We start from the raw sequence: 26,479 nt of genomic DNA, 5'->3' as shown, positions 1-26,479 counted from the left end.
CGTGTCGATAAAAATCAGCTAAATTATTTGTAATATATTTCATGATATATACTCTCTATTGTTCTGAACACAGGATGAAGAGTTGGTATATGGCTATTATAACGGTGTATATATCTATCATTAAAACGGTACAATATCAATGTCGGATTAAAAACGGGCGTTTATAAGCTCTCGCGATTATGTCGGTTTTCGATATGTACGGGTCGCTGCGAAGATGACCGAATCGTTCGTCGTCCACCCTCACTCCTCTCTTTTTCCTTCTGGTTTCCCCTTCTCTCCTTCCCCTGCGTGACTCTTCCTCTCTTTTTCGTCTCGAGGTGCATATTCGGCGCAGGAGGTAGAAACCTAGATCCCTTTGCAGCTCCACTTCTCGATTTCCCTTTTGAGCCTCTTTATCCTTTTTGATCGTTCTCTTTTTTTGCCTTTGTCGTTGTTTCCACCCATTTAATTCCGCAAATCGGAACAGAACCCTAGTTTCTGATTTGCATGTTGGTCGGAGACGTACCAGATTCATAAGGCTTTACGTGAGGTCTTTTGTATTCCTTTGGCAATCTAGTCAATCATCTGTTTGATCTTTATATTCTATGAGCTTAGAAGAAAATCATGCGATTGGAAGGAGGATTTCTACAAAGTTCTGTTCACAATGCTGCTTTGTTCAATCCTATCGGTTCACATTAGCACAAAGCAGCTTTAACTGCTTGTTGATCGTTTTTTCCGTTCATGATGCTTGTGTGAGACTAATTGCTTTACTTTCTTTGAGATGAATCAGTAAATTGTATTCTTATGAGTGGATTTATCTATGGCAGGTTCATTGGATATTATAATCTTTAGGTAGATCTTCTTGGCATTGGACAGAATGTTGGACCCACAATGTGAGGTTCAAGGTTCTGAATACTTTTTCTGTCACTTGTATGGAATCTTATTCGACCAGTATGTTGCCTTCAATACACTGATGAACCAGTATGGTACTGAACTGGTATGGTACCTGTCGTGGTATTTGATACCATGCTTAGGTTATTTTTATTTGGTATTTATTTGTGGCTGTTTCCTATGGCTTTGGTTTGTTAATTTCACATTGTAGGTTAATTAGAGACTTCATCCTTTTGTTTCTGAAACCTAGATGTTTGTATCCTAGTAAAATACTATCATACTCCTTCCAATTATGCAGATAATAAGAGTCTTCAATTCCCCATATGCTGTTCTTGATGATTAAATTGTGAATAACCATGTATCATTTAGGATGATCATTAGTCTGCAGAGAAGATTTGAAGAAGTATCAAAATCATTTCATTAGGAACATCATCACTTAATCTTTAATGTTATACATACATATTTTCTGTAACATACTTTATCTTCATATTAGTTAATAATGGATAAGATTGCAGGTCATATATGTTCTTTTAAATATTGAAAATTCTTTAACCATTTAAGGTTTGATGTAGTTGAGATTGCACAAGAATGAACAAATGTAGGAGTCATGATACAATCATAGGACCTCATCTCTCCTATGGATAATGGCTTCAGTGTTGACTCATAACATAATTGTTTTCTGCTTTATGCGAGCTCATAACAGTTGTAATATGACATGGGGTAGCAAGATGCTAAAAGTGTGTGCCGTAGTAAAAAGGCTATGGAAGGAAGAGAGGTGAGAAGCAGGGTGAAAAGGTCAATAGAAATAGCAGTAAATGGAAAGAGGACGTAATTATGGACAAGCGACCGATAAATCTTAGAGTTCATTACCCATATCTTTCTTACAACAACTTTTTTATGTCAAGATGATTAGCCTTTATATAAGCTTATGAGATCTTTTTTCCAATAGTAAGAAGACTCTAAAAGTATTAATTTGTGTCTCTTAAAATCTTACCTAATGAGCTATTTAAGTCTTTTAGAACTTGATAGTTAGTGGCTTACAGACTCTTCCAAACCAACCAACACCATAAATAAAGGTAAGAATTAAACTTGGAAATATGATACGTAAACTTCATGATGTAATGAGTAGAGAGGGCTAAAATTCATCCCTAAATCATTTAAAGATACAAAATCTTGGTCTAACAATTATTGTACTCAAGTTAAATGCTAATTAGACTTTTGAATTTTGAGTTGCATCATTCAATCTTTTATCATGCAATATCATATCCTCCTGATTGTTTGTTATGGTTATGAAGACTTGTCATCTTTAAGATTTCATGATTTGCCAATGCCAAGTCCTTGAATGGCTTGATTGGACCACTTGATCCAAGTTGTCTTCATCGTGAAATATTGATTAGGTATTGGCCTACAGACAAAAGTTAACTAAGGTCCTTGTATTTTTTAATTAGTATGTGGACTTTATTATGTTTTCCCCCCCTCAGTTGTCCAATAGAACAATAGATGAAGGTCTAGGCATACTTTCTCCTAAGTTTGTAGGTTCTACAATATGCTTCATCACTTTGCTATACTATTGGAAATAAATAAAAATGTGCTGCATAGACCTGTGTTCCATTGTTTTTCGTTCTCATAGAAAAATTAGGGCTCGTTTTTCAGTAGTTGTTCCATCAATACTTTAAGTTTAACCTCATTTTAGTTTCTCTGATTTTCTCTTTGATGAATTTTAATTGATACATGTCACGAACGGTCGTCGCGCACTCGCAACAACTTCGTTCGACGAACCGTTCGTCGTTTTTGCATGCTTGAACAGAGACATGACAGCTTGTTTTGCCTTGGTTTTGTGTGTTTTGCTTGTAAAAATACATGTTCGAACAGGTTGCAACGCTACAGTGCGACCGCTCACCACGCCGAGCCAAAAAGCCTCAAAATGGCTCTGTTTTCATGTGTCGCGGGCTGTTTTCTGCAGCCTGTTGCAGCACCCAAAACGTCAGTCATCTCAACACCCTGGAACCCCCTGGGTGGCACAGGGCTAGATGGGGCTACGGTATATTGTTGGGCATTGAAAAATCTTCACAAGTTTGCACATTGACATGACGGGAACTTACCTTCGCACCCGGCACCCGGTGAGCAGTTGTTTGTGGACTTGCAACTGTTCATTCTACTTTCTAAAGTTCTTGTTTTTCTCCTTCCTCTTTTTTCTCCTATGCACACAATGTGCTTGCTAAATTGCTTGTAAAACTTCCCTCTTTATGAGACATCGGGACTTGTCCATTGCTCGTTTTCAATCTAATCAACTTTTTGTTTTACCGGTCCTTCGGGACCTGTACGAGGTTACAACTAGGTTGACCCTTTGCGGACGCATATGTCGCAAGGGCGCCTCATGACTTAGGCAATCCTAACTAAGTCTGAGAAGTTGGTGCAAGAGTGCATCACGTCTTAGGCAACTAAAGCTAAGTTCGTGTTTTGATCGCAAGGGTGCCTCACGACTTAGATAATTCCAGCTAAGTCCGTGACACATAGGCAGAAAATAAACTGCTAATTCAGATTCTTTTATTTTGAGAGACCTAGACATGGCCTTAGTATTAAAAGTCAAAAGTGTGCGGAAGAGAATGCAGAGTTAGGAAAAGAGGTCGAGACGTGCATGGAAGAAAGAAAGGGGGGCATGGGGAGGGTTAGTTGGAGTTTCAGGTGTGAGAGAAAAAAGAAAGAGAGAGAGAGAACTTCAGGTGTGCTGGTTGCAAAACCATCCATATATTTTTTGTCATCATATTATGAACATTTTATGCTTTTTATGTTGACTACATGTGAGCTGTGCTGCATATTTGTTTTAGTGAATAAAATATTATGTTGGTGCAAATAATTGTTACTTTGTTCTATAATTCTTGATACAGTTAATTGATGATTTAAATTTATATGTCTATTTAAATTGATAAATTGCCCAGTCTTCTCGTATGTTTCTCCTGTTTTAACATTTTTGTTGCTATTGAACCTGTCATCAAGACTTGGAATTTGCAAGTTCTCTTTGGACTACTGATTTGATGTTCTAAACAATAAGTCATTTACTAATAACTGAGCCTACTTATTACTAAGCCTAGAATTTTACTTTTTGGCTCTTAATGAACTGTTTAGACACTTGTGATTCTCTTCTTTAACAGAGAACGTTATGGGCGTAGGTCATCTAGGGGTATCAGCACCTATTCACAGATCTCGATCTTGGTCAAGAATCTGTGACAGGTAACATTATTTAGCTTTACCATTCAAAGTACAGTTAATATAGAGTTTCCATGTGAATAATCCTTTTTCAGATTCCAATAGTAAGATACGATGATCTAACAGGAACAATGCAGCAAATCCTGGAAATACACTCTACATGACAGACCTGTACAGTAGAGTCACAGTAGGGAACTTGAGAATCACTTCTCAACGGAGGGAAAGGTCTGTTGTTTATAAAAGTTTGTCAGTGTTATATGGAACTGAGTGCCATTGTTTCTCAGGTGACCAATTGTGACTTAATTGTCGAACCACTGCTATGCGTGTTTCTCGACCAATTGTGGTGTAACCCTGTAGTCCGATTAGCCTCCATGTCCAATTGTTGAACCATAGCGCTGGATATGGACTGTCTTGACTGGTAAAGAATGTCTGTCATTGAACTCGCTTCTGCTTCCTTAGGCAGTTTATATACTATCTATTTCCTGCTTGCTTGACCATTAGATCATGTGACTCGGTTGGGTCGATGGACTGCTATTGCGTAGGATTTGGATCCAATGTTGTACTCACTGCACAAGTGCAGTGAAGAGTGGTTGCATATATCTCAAGTACGATTAGTGTCTAAATCAAACTGACATAGTCCACCAAAAGAGGAAGGAATTCCTAGCCTGGAAGCTGAACTAAAGGTATGTAATCCACCACCATGTTATATCAGTTTTGATTGCTGAATTGCTTATAATGATTGAATTTGTAATTTAAGGTGTGTCTGAATATTTGGTTGTTGAAGGTGAAGGTGATAATGATTCTGCAAGTTAAATAATAACAAGAAAACAGCTTTCCCAGAAGAACGTGATGGGGTGTTTCGCTTTGTGACGGCATATGCCTGTACTTATTCTTCCAAACAATTATTATGGGAGTCACGCTGCAATTGGACTCAGGTACATCACGTATCTCGAAATATGCTTCAATTTTATAATGCCCAAGTATTTTCCTTCGTTCACTTAGTTGGATGCTAGCTCATAGTATAACAAAAACAATGCGCCAGAAATGCTGGCATTCCTCTACAGAAAGCTGGCCACGAACAAAGGTCAATCTTACTTTTACCAGGCATCCAATCACATTATGTGATTCATGATCGTCTCATTTATTTTGAAATTGCTCCAAACATATTTGATACTGATCTCATTATAGTATAAAACATCATTTGAATATTATTCAAGCAACATGTCCAGTTGCACCAAGGTATATGTAGCATTAGATTAGTTCATGGGAAGATATCCAGAGATAAATGCGTAGCCCTTAAAATAAGCCCTCTAAATTGGAAGTTCGTTGGATCAGTTTTCTTAAGTTTGTTTATTTCCTGATTGTATTTAAGCACGCTTTTGCATTTTGCCGATCTATGTTTAAATATGCATATAAATCTCTTTTGCTGGAATGTAGCTAACTAGGTATTGAGTGAATTATTGGACATGGTAGATGTGGGTTAGACGTGGTAGAAGTGGGTTTAAATCAACCATGGGCGATCATGAAAGGTAAGGAAAAGGGTTGGAAAAGGCTGATGGGCCCTACCACGTGAGGAAAATATCTGTAAGCCCAGGATGTGAGATGGAAAGGGGGGATCATCGTGGCCTTGTAGCATTGGTGGTGGTGGTGGTGGGCTCCTCGTTGGGTTATTTGGAAATTGCTGCATTGGTTTGGGATTTAATAGACTGATTGCGTGCCGACTGATCGCATAAATAACCTCCAGATAATTATGTTACTGTTGCCATGACTTAGCTTTTCCTTTCTGTCGTTAAACTGTTCCGGCGGGTCTTCTTACCAGATCCATCTCTGTTTGGACAGACCCAATCTTGATTTCTTATATCGCCTCTCCTGTGCCTTATTGTCGCTCTGTGCCTTCCACCACTTTTGCCAAGGAAACAAAGTGACGAAAGGAGCAAGGAAAGGGCAGGGAGGCGATGGAGGTGTCGACGGCGATGTGGACGGCGGCTGTGGTGGGGGCGGCGGTGATTTACTGGTTCGTGTGGGTGATGGGGGCGGCGGAGGTGAAGGGTAAGCGGGCGGTGAACCTGAAGATGGGATCAATCACGCGAGACAAAGTGCAGGACAAGTACAAGCAGTACTGGTCTTTCTTCCGCCGCCCAAAGGAGGACATCGCCGCCGCCTCCGATGGCGACAAAGTCCCCGTCTTTGTCGATACCTTCTACAACCTCGTCACCGACATCTACGAGTGGGGCTGGGGCCAGTCCTTCCATTTCTCCCCTTCCCTTCCCGGCCGCTCCCATCGCGAAGCGACCCGCCTCCACGAGGAGCGCGCCGCTGACCTCATCGCCACCCGCCCTGGCCAGCGCGTCGTCGACGTCGGCTGTGGCGTCGGCGGGCCCATGCGCGCCATCGCTGCTCACTCCGGCGCCCACGTCGTCGGCATCACCATCAACGAGTACCAGGTCGCTCGCGCCCGCGCCCACAACCGCAAGGCCGGCCTCCACGACCGATGCGAGGTCATCTGCGGCAACTTCCTCGAGATGCCCTTCGCCGACGCCTCCTTCGATGGCGCCTACTCCATCGAGGCCACCTGCCACGCCCCCCGCCTCGAGGACGTCTACCGCGAGGTCTTCCGGGTGCTGAAGCCCGGCGCCCTCTACGTATCCTACGAGTGGGTCACCACCGCGCTGTACCGGGAGGACGACCCGCGCCACGTCGAGACCATCCGCGGGATCGAGGCGGGGAACGCCCTCCCGGGGCTCCGTGCGCAGCACGAGGTCGCGGCGGTGGCGCGGCAGGTGGGCTTCGAGGTGGTGGAGGATCGTGACCTGGCGCTGCTCCCGGCCGGATCCTGGTGGACGCGCCTCAAGATGGGGCGAATTGCCTACTGGCGCAACCACCTGCTCGTTTCCGCCCTCACCGCGCTGCGCGTCGCCCCAAAGGGCGTGGTGGAGGTGCACGAAATGCTCTACGAGACGGCCCGCCACCTCAGCGACGGCGGCGAGACCGGAATCTTCACCCCCATGCACATGATCCTATGCCGGAAGCCCCTCGTCACTCCTAATTAATCAATCTTCCTCCAGATTCCACCGGGGGAGGGTGAACACAAAAGAGGTTAGAGTTGCTGCGTTGTCTTTGAAGTGCAAGCTTTAGTTCAAGTTCTGTTTTTTGGTTCAATTTCCTGCCTTGGCATCTTCTTTTTCCTTCAAGCTCTGTTCTTTAGTTCATTTCTCATTTCATTGCCTTCCAATCTGTATCTCTAACTTTCACTTCTCATGATTTGCTTCGCATTAATTGTTCGCATTTTTCTCCCCATTTCCATTCCTTTTGTTGTTTGTGTTGTTCTACTCTTCCCGTACGGTACATGTTGAACGCAGAGATGATGCAGAGAGTGAGTGAGAGGACACGTGGTGGGGTTAGGCGTTGTCAGAGCTGCTGACAACCCAACAGCTGAGTTCAATTAGATCCAAAAGCTGCACTAGAATTCACTCACGTGCAATCCACATCACGAGCACTTCCTTTCGATAATGAAGTGGACTAATCCACATCACGAGCACTTCCTTTCGAGAATGGAGTGGACTCCCACTTACCGGGTAAGGTCGACGTGCCATGTCGTCTCTCGCACTAACCGAGCAAGACGATGATTCACGTGCCCTCCCTCACGCCGCGTGCCGGCACTCGCATGTGAGCCGAGTCGGTGGCGGGTCTCCTTGCGGCGAGATCGCGATCCGTGTCCACACCAACTTGAGCGAAGGAGCTGGTTAGTTGAATAGATTCCGTATGAATCCACGATGAATTTGACCGAGCATGCACTGCATATGTATCCGCGACATTGCTTTGTCACGCTGACGACCTCATCATGTTAGTACTTTTCCGCGTTAAGCGATGTACTCTTGCCGCCCATCTGCTTCTCATCTATCACAGCATCAGTGTAGATTATTACAGTTATGAAGTAATGTACGGAACAGAGGTAGAGAAGAGACCACAACATCTAATCTAACCTGTACGATTATGGAGAGACCACGGTGAATGTGGACTGTCTGTCCCATGAGCCAACCTAACGGCCACGGCAAATCTTGTAAGGAACGCGCACGCTATGGATCATTCTCACTACTGTGAGACATGTGACGTAGGGCCGCCGTGTTCGTCCTATTCTCCGTCACCGTCACAGAACAGCCTACGCTGTCTCCGATTCCTCTCAAGGATACAGATAGATTTGAGCTGGCCTTTCTTGCTTATATAAACGGAAACCCGCTCGATCATGGCAGAAAGAGATGGCCGAGGTGACGACGGCGAACCCAGCATCGAGAAGAGCTGGGGTGCTCATGAACGAGAAGGCTCGGCCGGGGAGCGTCGTCGGGCGAGACGACGAGAGCGGCGCTGTCCGGGTCAAGATCGTGATGACCAAGAAGCAGCTGAGGCAGATGGTGGCGGCGATGCAGCAGGGTCGGAGCTACACTGCCAGCCATCCGCCGTCGGCGTCGTCGAGCTTGGAGCAGCAGCTGCTGCGTTCCCTCCGGAGCAGGCACATGAAGAGAGCCGAGGCGGGTCAGTGTCGGAGCCGGTGGCGGCCGGAGCTGCAGAGTATACCGGAATAGGCTTGGCCTAAACCGCCCATCATCTCTTCTTACGCATATGACAGTGGCTGTAAAGCTGCTGCTACGACTGCTTCCATGCCTAGTGGTTTCTTGTGTTGTGTGGGAATTGTATTCCGAATTGCAAGTTCTCAAAACAGGTTCAAAAGCACATCTCCTGATCTCATCATCAAAGGACGAGGCTCTTCTTAGGTCAAAGATGCTCATCTAATCGACACTCTTTAAGGTCGACACACTTCCTCCTCACCTCCATCCACTTTCTGTTTCTATTTCACCTGTGTTCAAAACACAGCTTTTCTCTCACCAAATAAGAGCATACAACATAACATAAAAAAAAAAAAAAAAAAAAAATCTAATCTACAGATAAAATTAATTTCTATTATCATGAAAGATCATTTATAAGACTCTCCAATTATATATAATCCCCTTATACAACCTCTCATCTAAATCTTGAAGATTTTATTTTATTTTTTATATTTTCTAAAAATTCTATAGATCATCCTCTCAGTATAATTCAAAGAGAAACTTAATAACACCAAAATATTATACATATTTTTATTTTCTTTCATAAGATATTTAAAAAAGAATTAAATTTTAATTACTAAATTTTTTTCTTCAGGAGGAAGGATTCTTTATTCTAAGAAAATATTATAATTCTAGTTTAGTTCGATCAAAATATAAAATATAAAATTATATTTTACCTTTATCCTAAAATAATAAAATAAAAATAAAAATGTTTTTTTTATATTAATATACGTCTAAGACAAAAACACCTTAAAGTGTGTGTAGTTAGACTCGATCACGTCCTAACAAAGACAGCAAGGCAGTTGACGTGACGGAGTCATGGGGAGATAGGAAGGGAGAAACTTTCTTTCTGGTAAGCTTCTTGTCTTTGGTTTCATCTCGTCCACTACCATCAACTCGAGGACCGGGTGACGTGATAAATGGATGGACCCGAGGGCGGCGGAGAAACTCCCTCTTCGTCTCTCCTCTTCCCAGGGACAAGGAGAGAAGCCCACGTTCTCTCGCTCCATTGCGTATTTATAGCTGTCGATGCGAGGTGGTGTTTACTGTCCACTTATTTATTCGTCCCTTCGATTCTATGTGGCTTCCCGTTGAGGTGTTTGAATGCTGCCACCGTATTCCCACCACAGAGGATAGAGGAGAAGCCGAGGGAGATGCACCGCAATGCAGCGTCCTACAATTGCGCCGGCGTCAAGGCGGAGTTGGCCGATGCAAGGATTGTTCATGGCGATTATGAGCCCCCGGCGTGCCCCAGGCCTCGCAGGCCTGAAGCGGCCGCGCCGGAGTTCCTCTTCCCTCTTAGCTGTAAGCACAGGTGCTCCTCCTGCGTCTTCCTCTGTTACTCTTCCTACACCCTATACATGCATTGGGTGCTTGAAAAGCTTCGTGCTCTTTGTGTTTTAGCTTACAATGCTTCACAGTGCTGCATATACTAAATGCATTCGCGACGTTGTAGATTATTGCTGATAGTGATGATATGGAGTGAATGAAACCAATATACTTCATGCACACCTGCCTTTTGATGATTTGCCTCTGAGAGCAATATATGTACTTTTATACTGTTCTATGACAAACAAACAAAAAATTGATAGCTTCACATCATCGCAGTAAACACATTCTTAGTCTCAGAATCTTGGCCTCGAAGGAACTTGAAGATCGATAAACTGATGCAGCATATGCAGTTCTAGTGATTGAATTTACCATTGGGTCTGATACCTTCATACCCCCCTAAGACATTTCCTGTGATTGTGTTACAAGAACCATATTCCTTCTAGAGTATGCATTTTCTTTCAAAATAGTTATTGCTTCATAAGGATTTCTGAGATTTGTAATGCAAGGAAAGTTGTGCACAAACTCTGACTGTGTTTACCTACCATTTTTCTCGCAAAATTGTTTACCTTCAGAAACTGTGAGAAACCTGTATTTGGTATATGATGTAGTAATGCTCATGTAGAACTGCGTTTCTATATGAACAATGATTGTGATAAATGTTGTTTCATGCTGCTTCACTCATCCAGTCATGCAAGCCATCAGGGGAGCAGCCAAGTCCTGGACATGATATCAAGAAAGGTAGTAATTCTCAAGACAATTTGCATATTTCGCATGTTGTTATCTTTTTACCAAGCTGATTGCAATGTTTGATTTGGTGTAGAATGACGAAGGAAGAGAATCTATCAGCACAGGATGTCCACCTTCTTGCTACTGTGGGTCTCCTCCAAGAAGATTGGATAACCCTTTGATTCATGATGTGCAATTTGTTCAGCAGACAGAGATACTCTCACCATTGACACTGAGTAAGTTGTCTAATAGGTATGGCTTCAGCTCAGCACCTCCAATATGATGTGTTAAAGTAGCACAAGAAACAACTTGGACTTGGAGGAAGAGCCTCTCAGAGATCAACCAATCAAATCCTAGGGTTTTAGAAGTGAGACAACCATCATCACAAGTAACTTGCAAATGTATCATATCTTCTTCTCCTTTAGTTTCCATTTTATAGCTGGGCCAGGATCTCTGTAATATGTACATGGCAGGTTCGATAAAGTTTTCATTTTTCATTATTTTTTTTTTTTTACTTTGAAGTTTTTACGGGATCGACGTATTGTATTTATCGAACCTGAAATGCTAACCATTGAATGGATCAAAAAGAATTACATGAATGTGAGCTCAGTAATGGTCCTTGTAATCAGTCTGCTTAATTACCACAAGATGCATATGGTAATACAAACTTTCAGTGGATGGTAATCCTTCAGACTGTCTATTTCATGTGCAGTATGTTCATGTCACCAAGAATATCTTCTTGTACTGATGAATGAGATGGAAATATTGGATGAATGATCTTGTATTATTTGGACTATTAGATGCCTGCCATGAACCAACCATGTGACTTGCACATAGTTATATTATGATTGGAGCAATCATGTGATTTGCACACACTGAACATTAAAACCTCATGAACTTACTGTTTCTTCTGACTAAAACCATCACTATCATATGGCCAAAACATAGAACTCATGTGATTGGCAGTCGGCCATATTTCATTAGTTTTCGTACGAGCTCTGTTCTTGGGAACTTGAAATTAGATGGGTCACCCATATATATTCCCTTATGATCATGTGATCAAAAGATTCCTGATACACCCATATAATCCCTTGTGAACATTAATGGTCATCATGTGGCAGTGGCCATTAATGTTCTGCTTTCTTCTATGATATCTCAGTATATTTGGATGGGATGCTATTTTGGCAGATCAGTCGGCTGCATTTTGGTTGTTGTTCTTCCCCTCTTCTCCATCGAGTAGAAAGAACCTGAGCAGAGCCAACTAAACTAACACAAACCAGAGCAACACAAAGAAGGGAAAGAGAAAGAAAGAAAGAAGAAGAAGAGGAGAAGTATATATCGAGAAACAAACCTGATCCGCTCAAGTGTTGCATCACACAGGCCATTGTTATCTGGTGTTCACTACTGTTCAGTCGCGGTGATTGGTGTCAAACATGTCTCGTAAGGAGTTGAGATGCCCCATTTCTTGCCTCCGGGCAACAGTCCTTGTAGGCCTCCATCTCCGACCATCTAGCTTAAATTAAGGCGTGTTGTTCGGAGCTCATCTCCGAAAGAAATCAATGCAGGAAGAGAGAGAGAGAGAGAGAGAGAGAGAGAGATCGAAACGATCCCCCAACCTGCCAAAACTATTGTATAGTAGTTACACTGACCATGTGAGACACATATGTTTGGCCTTCGACGAAAAGAATACTGCCTCAGATCCAAGTTGCAGAATCTTAGAGATGAATGAGAAGTCGGTCGAGAAGCTTAGACTATCGCCACGCATCCGCAAGTTAAGGGCTAAGTGGTTGCAGGCAGCTGCAGCAACATGCATGTTCGAGCTCTGACTCCAAAGCTGCCTCCTTCCCCAGCAACTATTTAACCAGCAGCAAGCAAGCCAGTGTCCTTCACACCGTCGAGCGTGGATCGATCTCTTCTTCCTTGAAGTCTAGTATCTCTTCCTGCCTTGATCGGATAGCTTGGGATGGAGACGTCGGCTTTCTGCGCAGGACTGTTGGTCTTGCTGGTCTCGTCCTTCTTCATGTCCGCCGACGTCGAGGGTTCTGCATCGCCTGGGTGGACTGCAGCTTCCGCAACATTTTATGGAGGGAGTGACGCCTCTGGGACGATGGGTAAGCTTTAAGCATCCAGCTGCTTCGTTGTTTCCTTTGGTTGGATCTCAATGGGTGGTCTGCTTCAGGTGGGGCTTGCGGCTATGGCAATTTATACTCCACCGGCTACGGGACGGACACTGCAGCGCTGAGCACGGCGCTCTTCGACGACGGGGATGCGTGCGGGCAGTGTTACAGGATCATGTGCGACTACCAGACGGATCCCCGGTGGTGTCTGCAAGGCACTTCGGTGACCATCACCGCCACCAACTTCTGCCCGCCAAACTACGCCCTCCCCAACGACGACGGCGGGTGGTGCAACCCCCCGCGGCAGCACTTCGATATGGCGCAGCCGGCGTGGGAGAAGATCGGCATCTACCGCGGCGGAATCGTTCCGGTGCTGTACCAGAGGTAGTGCAGCAAAAGCCTCATTGCTGCTGCTTCTTGGCGTATCCTTTTTGCTTGTCTATGTTTCGCTGACGGAATGTGGTGATCCGTAGGGTTCCATGCGTGAAGCAGGGAGGAGTGAGGTTCACCATCAACGGGCGCGACTACTTCGAGCTCGTCCTGGTAACAAACGTGGGAGGCGGCGGGTCGATCCAGTCCATGTCCATCAAAGGGTCGAACACCGGGTGGATGGCCATGTCGAGGAACTGGGGAGCAAACTGGCAGTCGAATGCCTATCTAAACAGCCAATCCCTCTCCTTCCGCGTCACCACCGGCGACGGGCAGACCCTCGTCTTCCCGGACGCCGCCCCACCGGACTGGGCCTTCGGCCAAACCTTCACCTGCTCTCTGCAGTTCTCTTAGCTCTCCCGTAAGACCTCCAAAAGGTTTAGGATGCATGTTAGCAGAGGCGTGTTATTACCTTCCTTGCGTTGCCCGCCATCCTGAAGGGTCTGTTTGACTCAACAGTTGCTACGCCCTTCCGATGTATGATAAGGAGTTGGCCACGGGTTAAACCTGTTTGATGAAATGTCAACTTGTACAATTGCTTCACGCGAAGCTAATAAACTAAAGTGTGGTTTAGTAAACAGTACTGATCCAGACATCATTGACAAGAAGAAAAAGGAAGGAAGCCGATGGAGAAGATGAAGTCTCTGTTCCTTTGTTCAGACGAAATAGCAAGTATGATAGGTATCAACAGTGCTGGTTGTTCATAATTTATGGTGGTTGTCTGCCTCAGTCGCTATCTCAATCCCGTGCATTGCTGGTGACCCCTCAACACAAACGATACCAAAGTCGTCGTGTTCTATGGATTTCGTCTCGGAATCGATGTGTTGATAGAACGAAACATATGTATATATAATTAACGTGTGACGTATGCTGGAATTAGAGACCAGTGAGCCAAGTTGGGCCCACTGGAATTAGAAATAATTACAATTAGGGGCCAAGTTGAGCCTACTGGAATTAGAAATAATTACAATTAGGGGCCAAGTTGGGCCGCAATGAGGCTCGACGTCATGAGTCATTTCACATCAGCAGGACAGACCGACAGAGTGCATAAAGACTTAATTTCTCTTCCCCATAGCTCTCCGCCTCCTGCCATGTTTCAGAGCTTTGGTCATGTGGCCTCCGGAGCAAGACAACCACCATGGAAGCAGTAACAACAGAGCGGCATCCTCCTCCTCTTCCTCGAGAACATCGCCTTCCTCCACCACCTCCACCCTCCTCCCGCGAACACCGAAGAGGAGGACCATGGAGGAGGTGTGGAGGGACATCAGCCTCTGCAGCCTCCACCACCAGGAGAGGCAGCTCACACCTATGAACCACCACCAGCGACACTCCCCCGCCACCTCCCCTTCCTTCCGGGCCACGATGCTCCAGGACTTCCTAGCCGGGCCCTTGAACAGGCCTCACGCCGTCCCCCCGGACGACGTGCCGCGGCCGCGGTCCTCCACCACGCCTCTGACCCAGCTGAGCTTAAGCCCCACCCTGGAGATCCAACCGATGGGGTCCGACGCCCACGCCAACTCCAGCTCCAGCGGTTACAACGCCTCCTTCATCTCCCCTGCTTTCTCCGGCAACATGCGCCGCCCCCCGTCGCCCATCGGCCTCTTCTCCTTCTGCTCCAAGGAGGCCGTGTCGGAGAACCCCTCCGCCAGCTGCGACCGCCGGCACAAGCGCATGATCAAGAACCGGGAGTCTGCCGCCCGTTCCCGCGCCCGGAAACAGGCATTTCCCCCTCGTCCTTGGATCCGTTTGCTTAAGTTGCTTATCTCTGACCCACGAGATATCCACCTCGGTGGCAGGCTTACATGAACGAGCTGGAGCTGGAGGTGGCTCATCTGTTGGAGGAGAACTCCAGGCTAAGGAAAGAGCTCGAAGAGGTGACACACACACACCTATGTAGTTGTCATTTCTGTGCGGGAATAATGTCATGGTCAATGTTCTCTTTCATTGGTTGGTATTGTGGGCAGCTACGTTCGGCAATGGCCGCCAAGCATCCCAAAAGGAAGGCACTGCAGAGGAGCTCAACCGCACCATTTTGAGGAAGCAGCACAGGATGCATGGCAGCGCATGTGGGCTGTCTACAGTAAGTATGTATGTATGTACGTACGTATGTCTGTATGCCTTTGCGATCCTCTCCTCCCTATATATCCACCTTGCCCCCTTCTTCTGCAACAAGGTCGAATGATTTGTATGATATATAGATAGGCTACGGAATTTTGTGCAGAAATGGTATACATGATACATATACCTGTTCAAGGGAAGTCACCCCCCTACTCGCCATGTTGCTCTCTCTCTATGTATATCTATCTATATAAGGATGTTAACCATGATTGAGGCCTCAAGGAGAGAGACGATGAGCAATGGATGGCACCAGTCTAGGGTTTGGGGAAGCTGCTCCGGTTTAGGAGTGAGGACTGTACGTTGCCTGGAAAAGCCATGACAAGCCATGGAGTGATGGGACGTCACGTCCCTTCCTCCATTGGCTTCGTGGGACTGTTAAAAGGCCATCATCAACTCACAGGTCCCTATTGTCCTCTCTCTTTCTCTCTCTCTCTCTCTCTCTCTCTCTCTCTCTCAGTGTGTGTACAGTTTCCACCTCCCCAACACAGGTAAAACAATAGCTTTCCTTCACATTCACATGAGGCCTCATCATGGTTGGCACAACACTTTATGTATGAAAGCTTTATCGTGGTTGCGAGTTTAGCTCAAAAATATTATACAACATTTTTGTTTGGTTGTATCCTTTTGGTGTGGTGGTAATGTTGATTGCTTCAGTGGAGTCGCTTTGGAGTGACAATTGAGAAGAGTAAGATGGAAAGTTGCATCACTCCTTCAACATAATAACGAAGGAAAAAAGGGCAAGTCTCAATCTTCACTCACTCAATATGAGAGGTGGCATTATTCTGTCTTGGGACATTCTACATCTTATTTACTCATCACTCCCTTATCCAACCTTATCTAGTTAGGTTTGTTTTTATTGTGATGGGTTCCAAATGCTAGTCTTTCTAGTAACTGTGATCTCACTAAATTTACTTGAAATGTTCAAACAAACAACTCTTTTTCGATGAAATAACTAAAATGATACAAAAAAAAAAAATTCACGGGATTCAATATCAAAGAGCTTAAGTCGATTAGACTAGTTACATTGATGATATCTTTTATATTTTTATATTTTACACTTTATAATTTTACTTGTGGAGATGATTTTGTTTGTAATATTATCGATCATCAAAATTGGATAAGATTAAGATTGACTTATAAGAATTTGATTAGTATATTATTATTAATTTTAGTTGAAATATTTTGATCAATAACTTAGATCAGACCCGCTGTAGAAGTGAAGTATGAGTGAGCAAATTAAACTTAACATTGCTCTCAATTAGAGAACTTGGATGGGTCAGTCCAATGCGGCTGAGGAGATATTTAATATTGTAATTGTGTTGTTGAAATGAGTCCATCAGAAGAGGCTCTATGGGAAGAACAAGTGAGCTTTTAATGCTCTCTTTATGGCTGCAACAGCATAAAGATATCCTCTATCCACTGATTCGGTTTACTTTGTGTCATACTAACATTCTATGAAGCTTCTTTCCTGTGTTTTTGATATCGATCGCTCTCCGATCCATTGGATTACGTTCGCATTGCGAATTACAAATACTTTTGGGTATAAAATTAGGACAAGAAAATCGTAGGGAGATTATGTTATCACAATAGTAAAGAAACTCCAAATTAGTTATTATGTGAGAAAATTAAATATGATGCCAATAATAAATCAATGAATATACGATCAGGGCATGATTTTTACTAATAATCATAAAGAATACTTAAAAACATTTTAACATCAATAATAAAAATAATAATGTATGAAAAAAATAATATAAAATAGAGAAAGCAACTCAGTTAGGGATAAGGGAGTGAAGTTGAAATTGTAACATCGAGAGCGATGTCAATAGGATATAACATTATCAAAACACTATGAAGCGAGAGTGATATCAATAGGATATGATATTCTCAAAACACAAGATTGGTATTAATATGATATTCATATGTGAAGAGATGAAAAAAAAAGAAGTAAGGAATACTTCTATTTTACTAATGATGGAAAGTTTTGATCCACCATTTAGTAATCTTAAACTCTTGACTTAAATTTTTATTTAATTTCATATCGATTTGATTCATAAAATTTCAATATGATATTAAAGTAAGGGTTCATTAAAAAAAAAAAGTGAGGCAAAACAAAATTAAAAGAAAAGAACTATAGTGTATGTGATGATTTAATGATTTAACCTTGTTTTCAACAACAAATACAATCATTTACTTGAAAATTGCTTCTATTCATCATTTTGAACTTGCACAAGTTGGATATAATGAATTTTAATGGAAAATATTATTGATGAAGTTAATATAGTTGATGAAATCTATGTCTAGAAGTCCCAACCTGATTCCTTTATCCTGCCTATTACTCTCCCCTCGCAGTGCACTGAGTGCGCACACAGCCACAGTAACGTGAACAACCGCTACAGTGGAGAGGAGAAGGGGTAGGAAACTAAGAAGAAGCTGTTGGTCATGAATGCTGTGTTCTTCCTCCAACCACCTCTCTTTCTTCCACTCTTTTGTCAACATCAGCTGAAATCCATGAGCAAGAAAAAGAACCCTTTTTCTTCGATCCATCGTTCTTCAAGTACCCATGAAAACATCGAAGCTTAATCTCTGTTTGTATTCCCTGCCAAACTCCTTTTCCTAAAAGCTTGAGAGGAGTCAAAGCTATTTATCATCATATACGGATTCCTAACCTGATTCATTATTATACATTTTCTGGGTTCTTATACTGACATTAACAACAAATATGTTATCAACAGCATATTCGTAGCTCTGAGTGATTTGGAGTAAGTTGCACACATCAAATTGACAGCAGAATAACCTACTTTGAGATGCTTCTGCACAAATGTTGCTAAAAGATGCAACTATCAAAGTTTAGAAAATCTTGCCAGTGAGATACAGATTAAGGTACAACAATTACCACATAGAACTTCTGGTCAAACAGTTTATATAGACCATAGAAGCCCCCCTGCCTTTACACAAGCATCATAAAGAGTGAAGAACACCTTACGTAGTCGTGCAGTACTGACAGAATCATAGCACCAAAGAGATCCAAATGACAATTTAACAAATCACCTGATAGGTTCATATAGCTCTCACTAGGGCGATCAGCAAACTGTACAACACGAGCTAATTCCTTTGACAAAGCAATGCGATACGACAATGATAGCTGGTGGTTCCTCGTTCATCTCCTCTTGCTTATTCCCTTCACAAAATGGAACAGGTGTTCTGTGTCTTTCTCTTCTTCTTCCTCCTTTGCTTTGGTGGCTGAAGTACAACTTTAATGGCTGTATCAAAAACAGCTTTGACATTCTGCATACCAAAATGCTTTCACATGAGTAAATAACATCAGACATTTTACATCCTAGTGGTTAGTGTATTGTCACACAGGTAATGGGTCTCAAGTTTGAGCTAATGTACGAACGTTTTATATATTGTTTAATGTAACGGAAATGTCTTCCTTAAAAAAAAAGAGTAATGCATGTAACTCAGAAATTGCCACAATTGAAAATGAACATACTTGCTGCGTCTTTGAACTACACTCGATGTAAGCAGCAGCTCCGATTAGCTTCCTCAGCTCTTCCCCCTTGAGACACATAAACAAAACAATCTAATAAGCAGTACTTATGAAGAAGTCATATCTGAGACACATAAACAAAACAATCTAATAAGCAGTACTTATGAAGAAGTCATATCTGAGACACATAAACAAAACAATCTAATACGCAACATAGAAAAAGGATGACTTATAAAGAAGTCGTATCTGGGACAAGAATCCAGCTGTGCATTTATTGCAAATTACTAACCTGAGCAGTGGAGATTGGCATAGCACCGGGGTGATCAATAAAAAACTGCTTGTCATCCCGAAGATCTGTGTACAATGCTTCAGCTATTTAGAAAATGTCGAATTGTGACAAATATTTAAGAATACATAAGATTCTACAAGATTTACAACGAGAGAGAATTAACTATGAATCAGAAACAATCTTTTCCAGTTAGCATTACATATTCTACAGACGAGACAAGATCATCATCAATACCAGATTCACAAAGAGAGAGAATAACCATGAATCAGAAAGAATCTTTTCCACTTAGCATTACATATTCTACAGACGAGACAAGAACATCGTCGATATGTCAGATAACAGCACAAGATATGAGCCAAATAAGGATTTTTTGAGGATCCACTTCCTATCTCATCCATCATACCGTTTAGCTAGGAAACTTTTGTCTGGTAAGGAAAAGAATCAGAGGGCTGTTGATTGCCCAAGATCTAGAGAGTGGATCAACAAATGGATCGTAGACTTCATATGCTTAGTTGTATTAGGCATGAAAATAAGATCCATGTACATTGCCAAAATGGAAAACAAATTAGATGTTTTAGGACAGAAGTAGGCTTTCTAGTGTTGTCACCTTTGAAACATGTATGCAAACTGATATGACATGATACAGACATACAGGCACATCAGAACTAAAGAGTACAATACATAACCACATGACTAGAGAATTAAACAAATATATATATATATATATATATATATATATATATATATATATATTATTGTATATGAAAATTTTCAACAATATAATTATAATAACTAGTTACAGAAAGATTCTGAAGGCTACCCCAGTTCGCGTTAAAGAGAAAGACTATTTAAGGAATCAGGAAAAGAACTTACCAAGTTTTGTTCCAACGAGAATTATAGGAACCCCTGGGGCATAATGCCTCAGTTCAGGAATCCACTAAAAAAGAACAACAAAAGCAAATAGTACATGATCAGGACAAATATTGAGATAGGAATCATGACTGTATGAGATGAAATAAAAGCTTCAGAACCTTCTTAGCAACATTTTCGTAGCTGGCCTTACTAATCAGGGAGAAGGCAAGAAGAAAAACGTCAGCTCCACGATAGCTCAAAGGTCTTAGTCTATTGTAATCTTCCTGGCCTGCTCCATTAGAACATCATACATGATTGTGGATGAAAGCATATAGGAATTAGGAAGTATGGGAAAGATATATAAACACGAAGCAGTTGAATATCAATGGAAGGGTTGCACTTACCTGCTGTATCCCATAGACCTAGGTTAACAGTGCTACCATCTACCACGACATTTGCACTGAAATTGTCGAAAACAGTAGGCACATAGTCCTGTCTCATACATATGAGTAATCAGTATTCTTATGAAAAATGACATGAAACCAAAATTCCAAGAGAGAGATTGCTGGTCGAGTAAAAATGATCATGGCTTTGGAAAGGCATCAAATTGCCAGTAACATAGAAGATAATTTCGCACACAAAAAGAAGACAAAATCTCAGCCAAACATGGCACTGCAGGAAATGAAGTATCTATCACATTTTCAGCACACAAGATAACACCACATATTTCTCTTAACAGCAGCAAGTGACTTTTCCAACTATCAACAGAAAAAAAAACCCCATAATATGTCCAACACATAGCAAACTGCAGTTCACAACTCCATTCTGCATGTGCCTCCCTAACTTGTGGAAACATCAAATACCTAAAACAATATAATACAACAGGTAGAAAAACTAAAAACCCAAGTAAAACCAAGTTATCATTCATCATTTAATCTATTAAAGCCTTTTTTTAACAAAAATATGGATCGGGTATAAAGAAAAATATAATGTGACAAGGTGTCAAGAATACTGAGCATAGTTTATCCAGCATATGATCTCAATCTCCTAGGAGAATATGAATAGCTAAGGTTATACAGAGGAAGAAATTGCAGCATTAAATATTCAACAAAATTGGTTTTGATCGATGGTTGTACTGATGAATATCGCTAAGATAACATATGCCAAAGACAAAGCTTCTTCAAGATTCAAAAGAAGAATAAAATTTGGCTGAGATTTACAAGATTAAACAAAATCAATCTATGGTTGCAGATAAGTCTATTATAGTGGTCACAGTTAATCCTCATACAGACAAACTAACAGCAAAATTATCCTTAAGGAGAATTTAGCCCAAACCTCAATTTGAAGACATTTTAAATAAGAAAGGTTTTTGTAATATAATGGTTATGATGAAATTTCTCGTTGCTATCTTCCTTGAATCCAAAAACACATGCATATCTTAATGTAAATTATTTCTTTGATCAGTAAAACTATGACTATGACACTATTATTATCTGTTTCCCTCAGAATTAAAGAAATGATTTGCTACAACAAAAATACCCTAAAAAGCCACACTCATCAACTAAATTTGCATATGAAGACATGACTTTAAGCCGCAGTAGGAATGAAATTCTGCTTTTGTAGTAATATGCTTGAAAGGGAAAGAAGAAATCAAATCAGACAAGCAATTGATTTCTGCAACTAGCAGCCAGATCTGTGTTCGTATGGAAGGAAAGAAACTTTCCATATTAAACACGGTATCAGATTAGAGAACGTTTTGCTTATGCTGGCAATGCAGGAGTTTGAAATGTGGAAAATCTAAATATAGTTGATTCTTTACTATCTCTACTACTAATGTTCCTTTTCCTATCTTTGTTTTCTCTTTTTAGTTTTGCTGTATGCCTTGCATCATTTCAAAGAACTTAGATATATTGAAGTAAGACAGATGGATGTCTCGCCTCAAGCTTTTCCACAATAAATGGAAAACAGAATGTTCCTGAACTTTCCCTTCATTTTCTTCCTTCTCAAAATAATTTAGTTTGAAAATTGCTTGATTAACAGTAACCTATGACAGGAAAAAAAAATCATAACAAAAAAAAAAACAAGAAGAGATTTTCCATCATTTGGGGCTAACTTATAATAAACAGCTCTACGAACAGTTGCATCTTTTGACTAAATACTTTTTCCCTACAATTGTTCTCAAAAAAATTTACTAGGTATTTTCTACTAGAAAAGGGCCTAAATTTGCATGTATTTCTTTCCAAGAGCAACAGAGTCCCGCTAAACATACTGAGAACACAATCGAACACCCAATCTTCGAGACCCATCCCGCCGTAAATCCTACAACATTAGCTCTACCATCATCGCCATCACAAGACCATCAAAGAGTTGTCGAGATTCCTCAACTCACCGTGGGGAACGTGTTGCTGGTGTAGGAAATCAGCATGCAGGTCTTCCCGACCGCGCCATCTCCGACCGTCACGCACTTTATAAACCTCGACGCGCTCATCTCCTCCTCGGATCTCCTCTTCCCGCCCACAAATCACCCCAAAACCCTTCCTTCTCCCCTCGCACCTCCCCCCTCCCGCCTCCTCACTCACGATCTTCCACCGCTGCACATCAAAGATCCCCCGCAGACCGCCTCACATTCATCACCCCGCCCCTCGAAGCACCTCGTCGATCGACCGGGAAGGAGGGCGAGCACCAGTGTCAGAGCCGATCCACGAGATCTACGACCAAATCGGAGAGGGAGAGAGAGGCGGCGAGATGGGGGAATCTTCCGGGTCGCTATTAAGCAGCGATCACGCATCAAGATTCGGAAACCGATCCACGCGTCGCCGTGGTGGGAGCGGCTTCACGGTGCGGATGGCTCGCATGGGACGAACTGTGCGGACAAGAGAGCCATAAAATAGTACGAGTTGGGGAAAGCGACGAGTGAATCCGTACGAATGGTCGCCTGCGACAGCTAACGCACAGCGATAAGACGCTACGGTGGTTGCGTGAACGGTAAACTACTCCGACGAAACCAAATCAAAGGCCAATAATGCACCCACGTAGCGCCCCGCCCTTTATTCCCGCCCTCTCGTCTTTATTCCTTGATGGAAAAGCTAAAGAAAAAGGTCCGCGATTCCTTACCTCTTTTTTACTCGCTTTTTCTGACCGGGAACAGATCGCGTGCGCCCCCCAGCCCACGGTTCGAGGACTCCGAGCGCCCTAAATGGACCGAAAAAGTGGGACCTGCGATTCGACGGCGTTTTTCTTTCGTAGCACAAGCTGAATCGAGTCTTCAACGGCAGAGGTAATCCGCGCCACGCACGGTAAAGCAAGACAGGTCGGGGTTGGTGGCCGTGGCCGGTCCAATCGAAAAATCGAGCTCTCGACCGGTCTAAATCTGGTGATCAGAATTCGTAGACTATTTGGGCTCACATTCGTTGCTCCCGTATTCCACCACCGTGGACGTGCCGTCACTGCAGTGTGGTCGATCTATTTGAGGTGAGGGATGGCGAAGGCCCACTTAGGACCACCGTGGTGACGATAAGAAGAAAAAGACGGTTAAGGAGGAGGAGGAAGAATTAAAAATGTGAAAATAAATAAATATTGGAAGAGAATAATTATATATCAAAAATAAAATTTGTGAGTTAAGATTTAAATTATTTATATTGTGTTGTTATATTATTTTTTTGTTCATATGATCATTTGACCTATGGACTTGTCCATGTCGATGGTTGGGTTAATTTTCATAACTATGCTTCTTTTCGGAAGATTAAAAATGATTTTTTTGTGTGTTAATTATGAGTCAAACAGTCATATATTATATTATATTATATTCACTTGATACGATTAATTCGATGCATGCATGATTTGAAATAATAACTTTCTCGCCATCACTTTTGTACATATATTGATTTCCACAGTATGCATCGTAAAATCTACTCTTAGATTTGGCTGTAATTAAATAGTTATATGTTTATTTACTTTATCAACTGAATTTAACCTAAGTTGGAACACAAAGCTTGATCGATTTAATAAAAAATTAAAAATATAGTTGATTTTAGTAGACAAAGTTCCAACGTTATTTCATAAAAATTAAACATAAAATTTAAACAATAATAATAAAGATATTTGTTATATATATATATATATATATATATATATATATATATATATATATATATATATATATTGAAATATGGTAAATAATCCATCATACTCATCTTGCCCTCTCATCTATCAATTCTCAATTCTCAACAAAATATATACACTTACATAATATAATATAATTAATTTTATTTAATATAATATAATATTGAATTTGATATATATATTTTTAATAATTAAAACTTTATTTTTTTTCATATGATTAAAGTTCTTTGTTTTAATAGTAGCCACGAATGTAAATCTTAAGATATTTTTTCTATTCTTAATCCACATGGAACTATTTCAGAATATTTACGTCTCGGAGCATATAAAAACATCTCAACAAAATGGATGGATAAAACAAAAAATTAGACACATTTTGAATTTTGTATATGTTATGCTTCTTTCTACTTCTATTTTCTTGACTTTTTTGGGTGAAGCGTTCTCTTATACTTGCATGTGTAATTGATTGTACCTCCTCTTTTGTTATTTTTCAACAATCTCCATTTGAACAATTGGGATGAAGCAGTTCTTACAACACTTACAGCTGTAAAACTCCAAACTATTTAATCTTTAAAGTTCTTTTTGTTGTGCTTGTTTTGTTCTTCTTCAACCTCATGAGAATCATAAGTTGCAACCTCCATCAAGATTGTGTTGTTTTCTTGGGTATAAAATTGAATATAAGGCATATAAATGTAATGATCACATGTTCTCTTTTGAGACTTTATTATTCATAAATATTTTGTGTGTTCTTTTTCCCATGAATGTTGTATATGATGGTCCAATGACAAATGTTTTGGACACAAATTCTCATAATACTGTTCTTCATTGTTCTAAAAAAGCATGTCAACCCTCTACTCATTTAAAAGATCTTCATTGTTATTTTGTTGTTGGCACTATATATGAACTTTGCTTATTACTTAAAAGGCTTCCATTAATCCATCTTATCTTATCAAAACTCAAACGTTACCTTACCTTATGAAAAATCTATAAGATGATATAAATAAGTTTAAAAGATAAGGACTATAGAACTATCGGACGATACAAAATCTATAAATGATTTTATCTAAGAATATAATATTGATTATGAGAAAAATATTTACTATAATTGCTCGGTTGACCATAATTACAACTCTTATTTACTTCCATGAAAACTTTATCAAATATAATATCTCACTGAAGGAAGATATACGTATGCAATACATAAAACCAATACCACTATCCTTTAGATGATATAATTATTATCGATAATGATATTATTAGAAACCAACGTCATAAGGCTTCTCTACATAAATAATTCGAAATTAAAGATCTTATAAAACTCAACTTGTTCTTGCATGATATGAAAATCTAAAAAATATGAGTAAGATCTTTATGTTTTCTCTTGTAAAAGAATATCATTATTAGATGACAATCTGTCTCTCTCACACTTGATATCTATTTTGAAATAAAAGTTTTGATGAAGATAAAGATGAACTTTGTGTTAGACGCAATGCTTTCTATTTATAACCTTGGTTTTCTATCCACTTATAGTTAAAAAAAAGTATATTTTGGATAATATATTATATTAAGATCTATAATGATGTAGCAATTTCCATCATTATTTTAAATTTAAAATATCCTCATATCACTATAAAAAAAATATATTATTTTAAATTTAAAAAACTCAATCAATCAATCGTTTTGATTTCATATTAACATAATGCATTATACAATTTTATTCAATATCCCTCCATCAACAAATCCGAGCCGTATAACACAACATACGAAAAAAAAAATATATATTGTCATCCAAAAATGACAACAAATAATCGATTCTCGGATCCAATAGAGCGTTTCAAAAACCTAAGAAATGGCCTCGAACCATCCAGTTTGATTTGTGAAAAGGAGGAAGTATGGTGGTTTGATTTCCTTAATCACTAGTGAATCTTCCATTTCCATCTTCTCGTAAGCTGTAAATGACAAGTATCAAACCTGTTCTTTGCATGGCACTAATTGTCACCAAGCTCGAGCTTGATCTCAATTAATCATTTCTTTTTCCTCCAAGAAACCAACAACTTGTTGAACCTAATTAAGAAATCCCAAAAATAATGTATTAGATCTCGTGAATTGATCGAGCTTCAATCTAATTAACTCGCAAAATTTGTGTGCAAGGAAGTGAAGATAAGTGAACGTTAATTAAAAGGAAAGGAAGCATTCTTGCATGCTTAAGTGGACTGCTTAACAGTTCCTTTAGGATCTCTAATGGACTTTAATGAGGTCGATTGAGGACTAATTATATGAGTTTTTTATTGTTATTATTTTTTAATTCATATGATGGTGAATGCGA

General features: G+C 40.9%; 5 protein-coding genes across 9 annotated transcripts; 4 read left to right on the top strand and 1 right to left on the bottom strand.

The window, feature by feature from the left end:
• Nucleotides 1-220: 220 nt before the first annotated feature.
• Nucleotides 221-7,383, top strand: LOC103977223 (24-methylenesterol C-methyltransferase 2). 3 transcript variants are annotated; one of them, XM_065149471.1, is made up of 8 exons: nt 221-337; nt 807-976; nt 4,023-4,101; nt 4,204-4,302; nt 4,362-4,495; nt 4,579-4,760; nt 4,862-5,012; nt 5,917-7,383. In XM_065149471.1, exon 8 carries the CDS (start codon nt 6,033-6,035, stop codon nt 7,125-7,127), a length of 1,095 nt encoding a protein of 364 aa, XP_065005543.1. In that variant the 5' UTR covers nt 221-337; nt 807-976; nt 4,023-4,101; nt 4,204-4,302; nt 4,362-4,495; nt 4,579-4,760; nt 4,862-5,012; nt 5,917-6,032; the 3' UTR covers nt 7,128-7,383. The 3 variants fall into 3 exon arrangements, with proteins under 3 accessions (XP_065005543.1, XP_009390955.2, XP_018684657.2); XM_009392680.3 differs by having other exon boundaries at nt 4,362-4,760; XM_018829112.2 differs by having other exon boundaries at nt 4,204-4,760; nt 5,991-7,383.
• A 2,021-nt stretch (nt 7,384-9,404) lies between these two features.
• Nucleotides 9,405-11,413, top strand: LOC135635604 (uncharacterized). Of its 2 annotated transcripts, XM_065146799.1 has the most exons (4): nt 9,406-9,714; nt 9,809-9,993; nt 10,697-10,748; nt 10,831-11,412. In XM_065146799.1, exons 2-4 carry the CDS (start codon nt 9,833-9,835, stop codon nt 11,017-11,019), a joined length of 402 nt encoding a protein of 133 aa, XP_065002871.1. In that variant the 5' UTR covers nt 9,406-9,714; nt 9,809-9,832; the 3' UTR covers nt 11,020-11,412. The 2 variants fall into 2 exon arrangements, with proteins under 2 accessions (XP_065002870.1, XP_065002871.1); XM_065146798.1 differs by having other exon boundaries at nt 9,405-9,993; nt 10,831-11,413.
• Nucleotides 11,414-12,189: 776 nt separating this feature from the next.
• Nucleotides 12,190-14,011, top strand: LOC135636309 (expansin-A1-like). The gene is made up of 3 exons (XM_065147974.1): nt 12,190-12,847; nt 12,916-13,237; nt 13,327-14,011. Exons 1-3 carry the CDS (start codon nt 12,700-12,702, stop codon nt 13,634-13,636), a joined length of 780 nt encoding a protein of 259 aa, XP_065004046.1. The 5' UTR covers nt 12,190-12,699; the 3' UTR covers nt 13,637-14,011.
• Nucleotides 14,012-14,239: 228 nt separating this feature from the next.
• On the top strand, nt 14,240-15,552 carry LOC135634630 (bZIP transcription factor 27-like). Of its 2 annotated transcripts, XM_065145075.1 has the most exons (3): nt 14,247-15,001; nt 15,079-15,156; nt 15,247-15,552. In XM_065145075.1, exons 1-3 carry the CDS (start codon nt 14,393-14,395, stop codon nt 15,316-15,318), a joined length of 759 nt encoding a protein of 252 aa, XP_065001147.1. In that variant the 5' UTR covers nt 14,247-14,392; the 3' UTR covers nt 15,319-15,552. The 2 variants fall into 2 exon arrangements, with proteins under 2 accessions (XP_065001146.1, XP_065001147.1); XM_065145074.1 differs by having other exon boundaries at nt 14,240-15,001; nt 15,079-15,552.
• A 2,659-nt stretch (nt 15,553-18,211) lies between these two features.
• Nucleotides 18,212-22,819, bottom strand: LOC135635606 (rac-like GTP-binding protein 5). Its single transcript, XM_065146800.1, has 7 exons — nt 22,424-22,819; nt 20,439-20,526; nt 20,214-20,323; nt 20,056-20,119; nt 19,183-19,247; nt 18,897-18,962; nt 18,212-18,688 (listed from the first exon to the last, which is right to left on the bottom strand). Exons 1-7 carry the CDS (start codon nt 22,520-22,522, stop codon nt 18,584-18,586), a joined length of 597 nt encoding a protein of 198 aa, XP_065002872.1. The 5' UTR covers nt 22,523-22,819; the 3' UTR covers nt 18,212-18,583.
• Nucleotides 22,820-26,479: the final 3,660 nt, after the last annotated feature.

The sequence above is a fragment of the Musa acuminata genome, chromosome BXJ3-4 (assembly GCF_036884655.1).
Source record: "Musa acuminata AAA Group cultivar baxijiao chromosome BXJ3-4, Cavendish_Baxijiao_AAA, whole genome shotgun sequence".
In the NCBI taxonomy this organism is placed as follows: domain Eukaryota; kingdom Viridiplantae; phylum Streptophyta; class Magnoliopsida; order Zingiberales; family Musaceae; genus Musa; species Musa acuminata.
This window is presented reverse-complemented; position numbering and strand designations above follow the sequence as displayed.

Bases quoted from the DNA above. Each gene is read 5' to 3' on its own strand.
- LOC103977223 (XM_065149471.1), top strand. From the start codon at position 6,033: ATGGAGGTGTCGACGGCGATGTGGACGGCGGCTGTGGTGGGGGCGGCG.
- LOC135635604 (XM_065146798.1), top strand. From the start codon at position 9,599: ATGGATGGACCCGAGGGCGGCGGAGAAACTCCCTCTTCGTCTCTCCTC. The intron at 9,994-10,696 runs GTGCTCCTCCTG...TCACTCATCCAG, and splicing joins CCTCTTAGCTGTAAGCACAG to TCATGCAAGCCATCAGGGGA. The intron at 10,749-10,830 runs GTAGTAATTCTC...GATTTGGTGTAG, and splicing joins TGGACATGATATCAAGAAAG to AATGACGAAGGAAGAGAATC.
- LOC135636309 (XM_065147974.1), top strand. From the start codon at position 12,700: ATGGAGACGTCGGCTTTCTGCGCAGGACTGTTGGTCTTGCTGGTCTCG. The intron at 12,848-12,915 runs GTAAGCTTTAAG...GGTCTGCTTCAG, and splicing joins TGACGCCTCTGGGACGATGG to GTGGGGCTTGCGGCTATGGC. The intron at 13,238-13,326 runs GTAGTGCAGCAA...GGTGATCCGTAG, and splicing joins GTTCCGGTGCTGTACCAGAG to GGTTCCATGCGTGAAGCAGG.
- LOC135634630 (XM_065145074.1), top strand. From the start codon at position 14,393: ATGTGGCCTCCGGAGCAAGACAACCACCATGGAAGCAGTAACAACAGA. The intron at 15,002-15,078 runs GCATTTCCCCCT...CCTCGGTGGCAG, and splicing joins GTTCCCGCGCCCGGAAACAG to GCTTACATGAACGAGCTGGA.
- LOC135635606 (XM_065146800.1), bottom strand. From the start codon at position 22,522: ATGAGCGCGTCGAGGTTTATAAAGTGCGTGACGGTCGGAGATGGCGCG. The intron at 20,120-20,213 runs GTTCTGAAGCTT...GTTCTTTTTTAG, and splicing joins ACGAAAATGTTGCTAAGAAG to TGGATTCCTGAACTGAGGCA. The intron at 19,248-20,055 runs GTAAGTTCTTTT...CATTGTACACAG, and splicing joins TCTCGTTGGAACAAAACTTG to ATCTTCGGGATGACAAGCAG.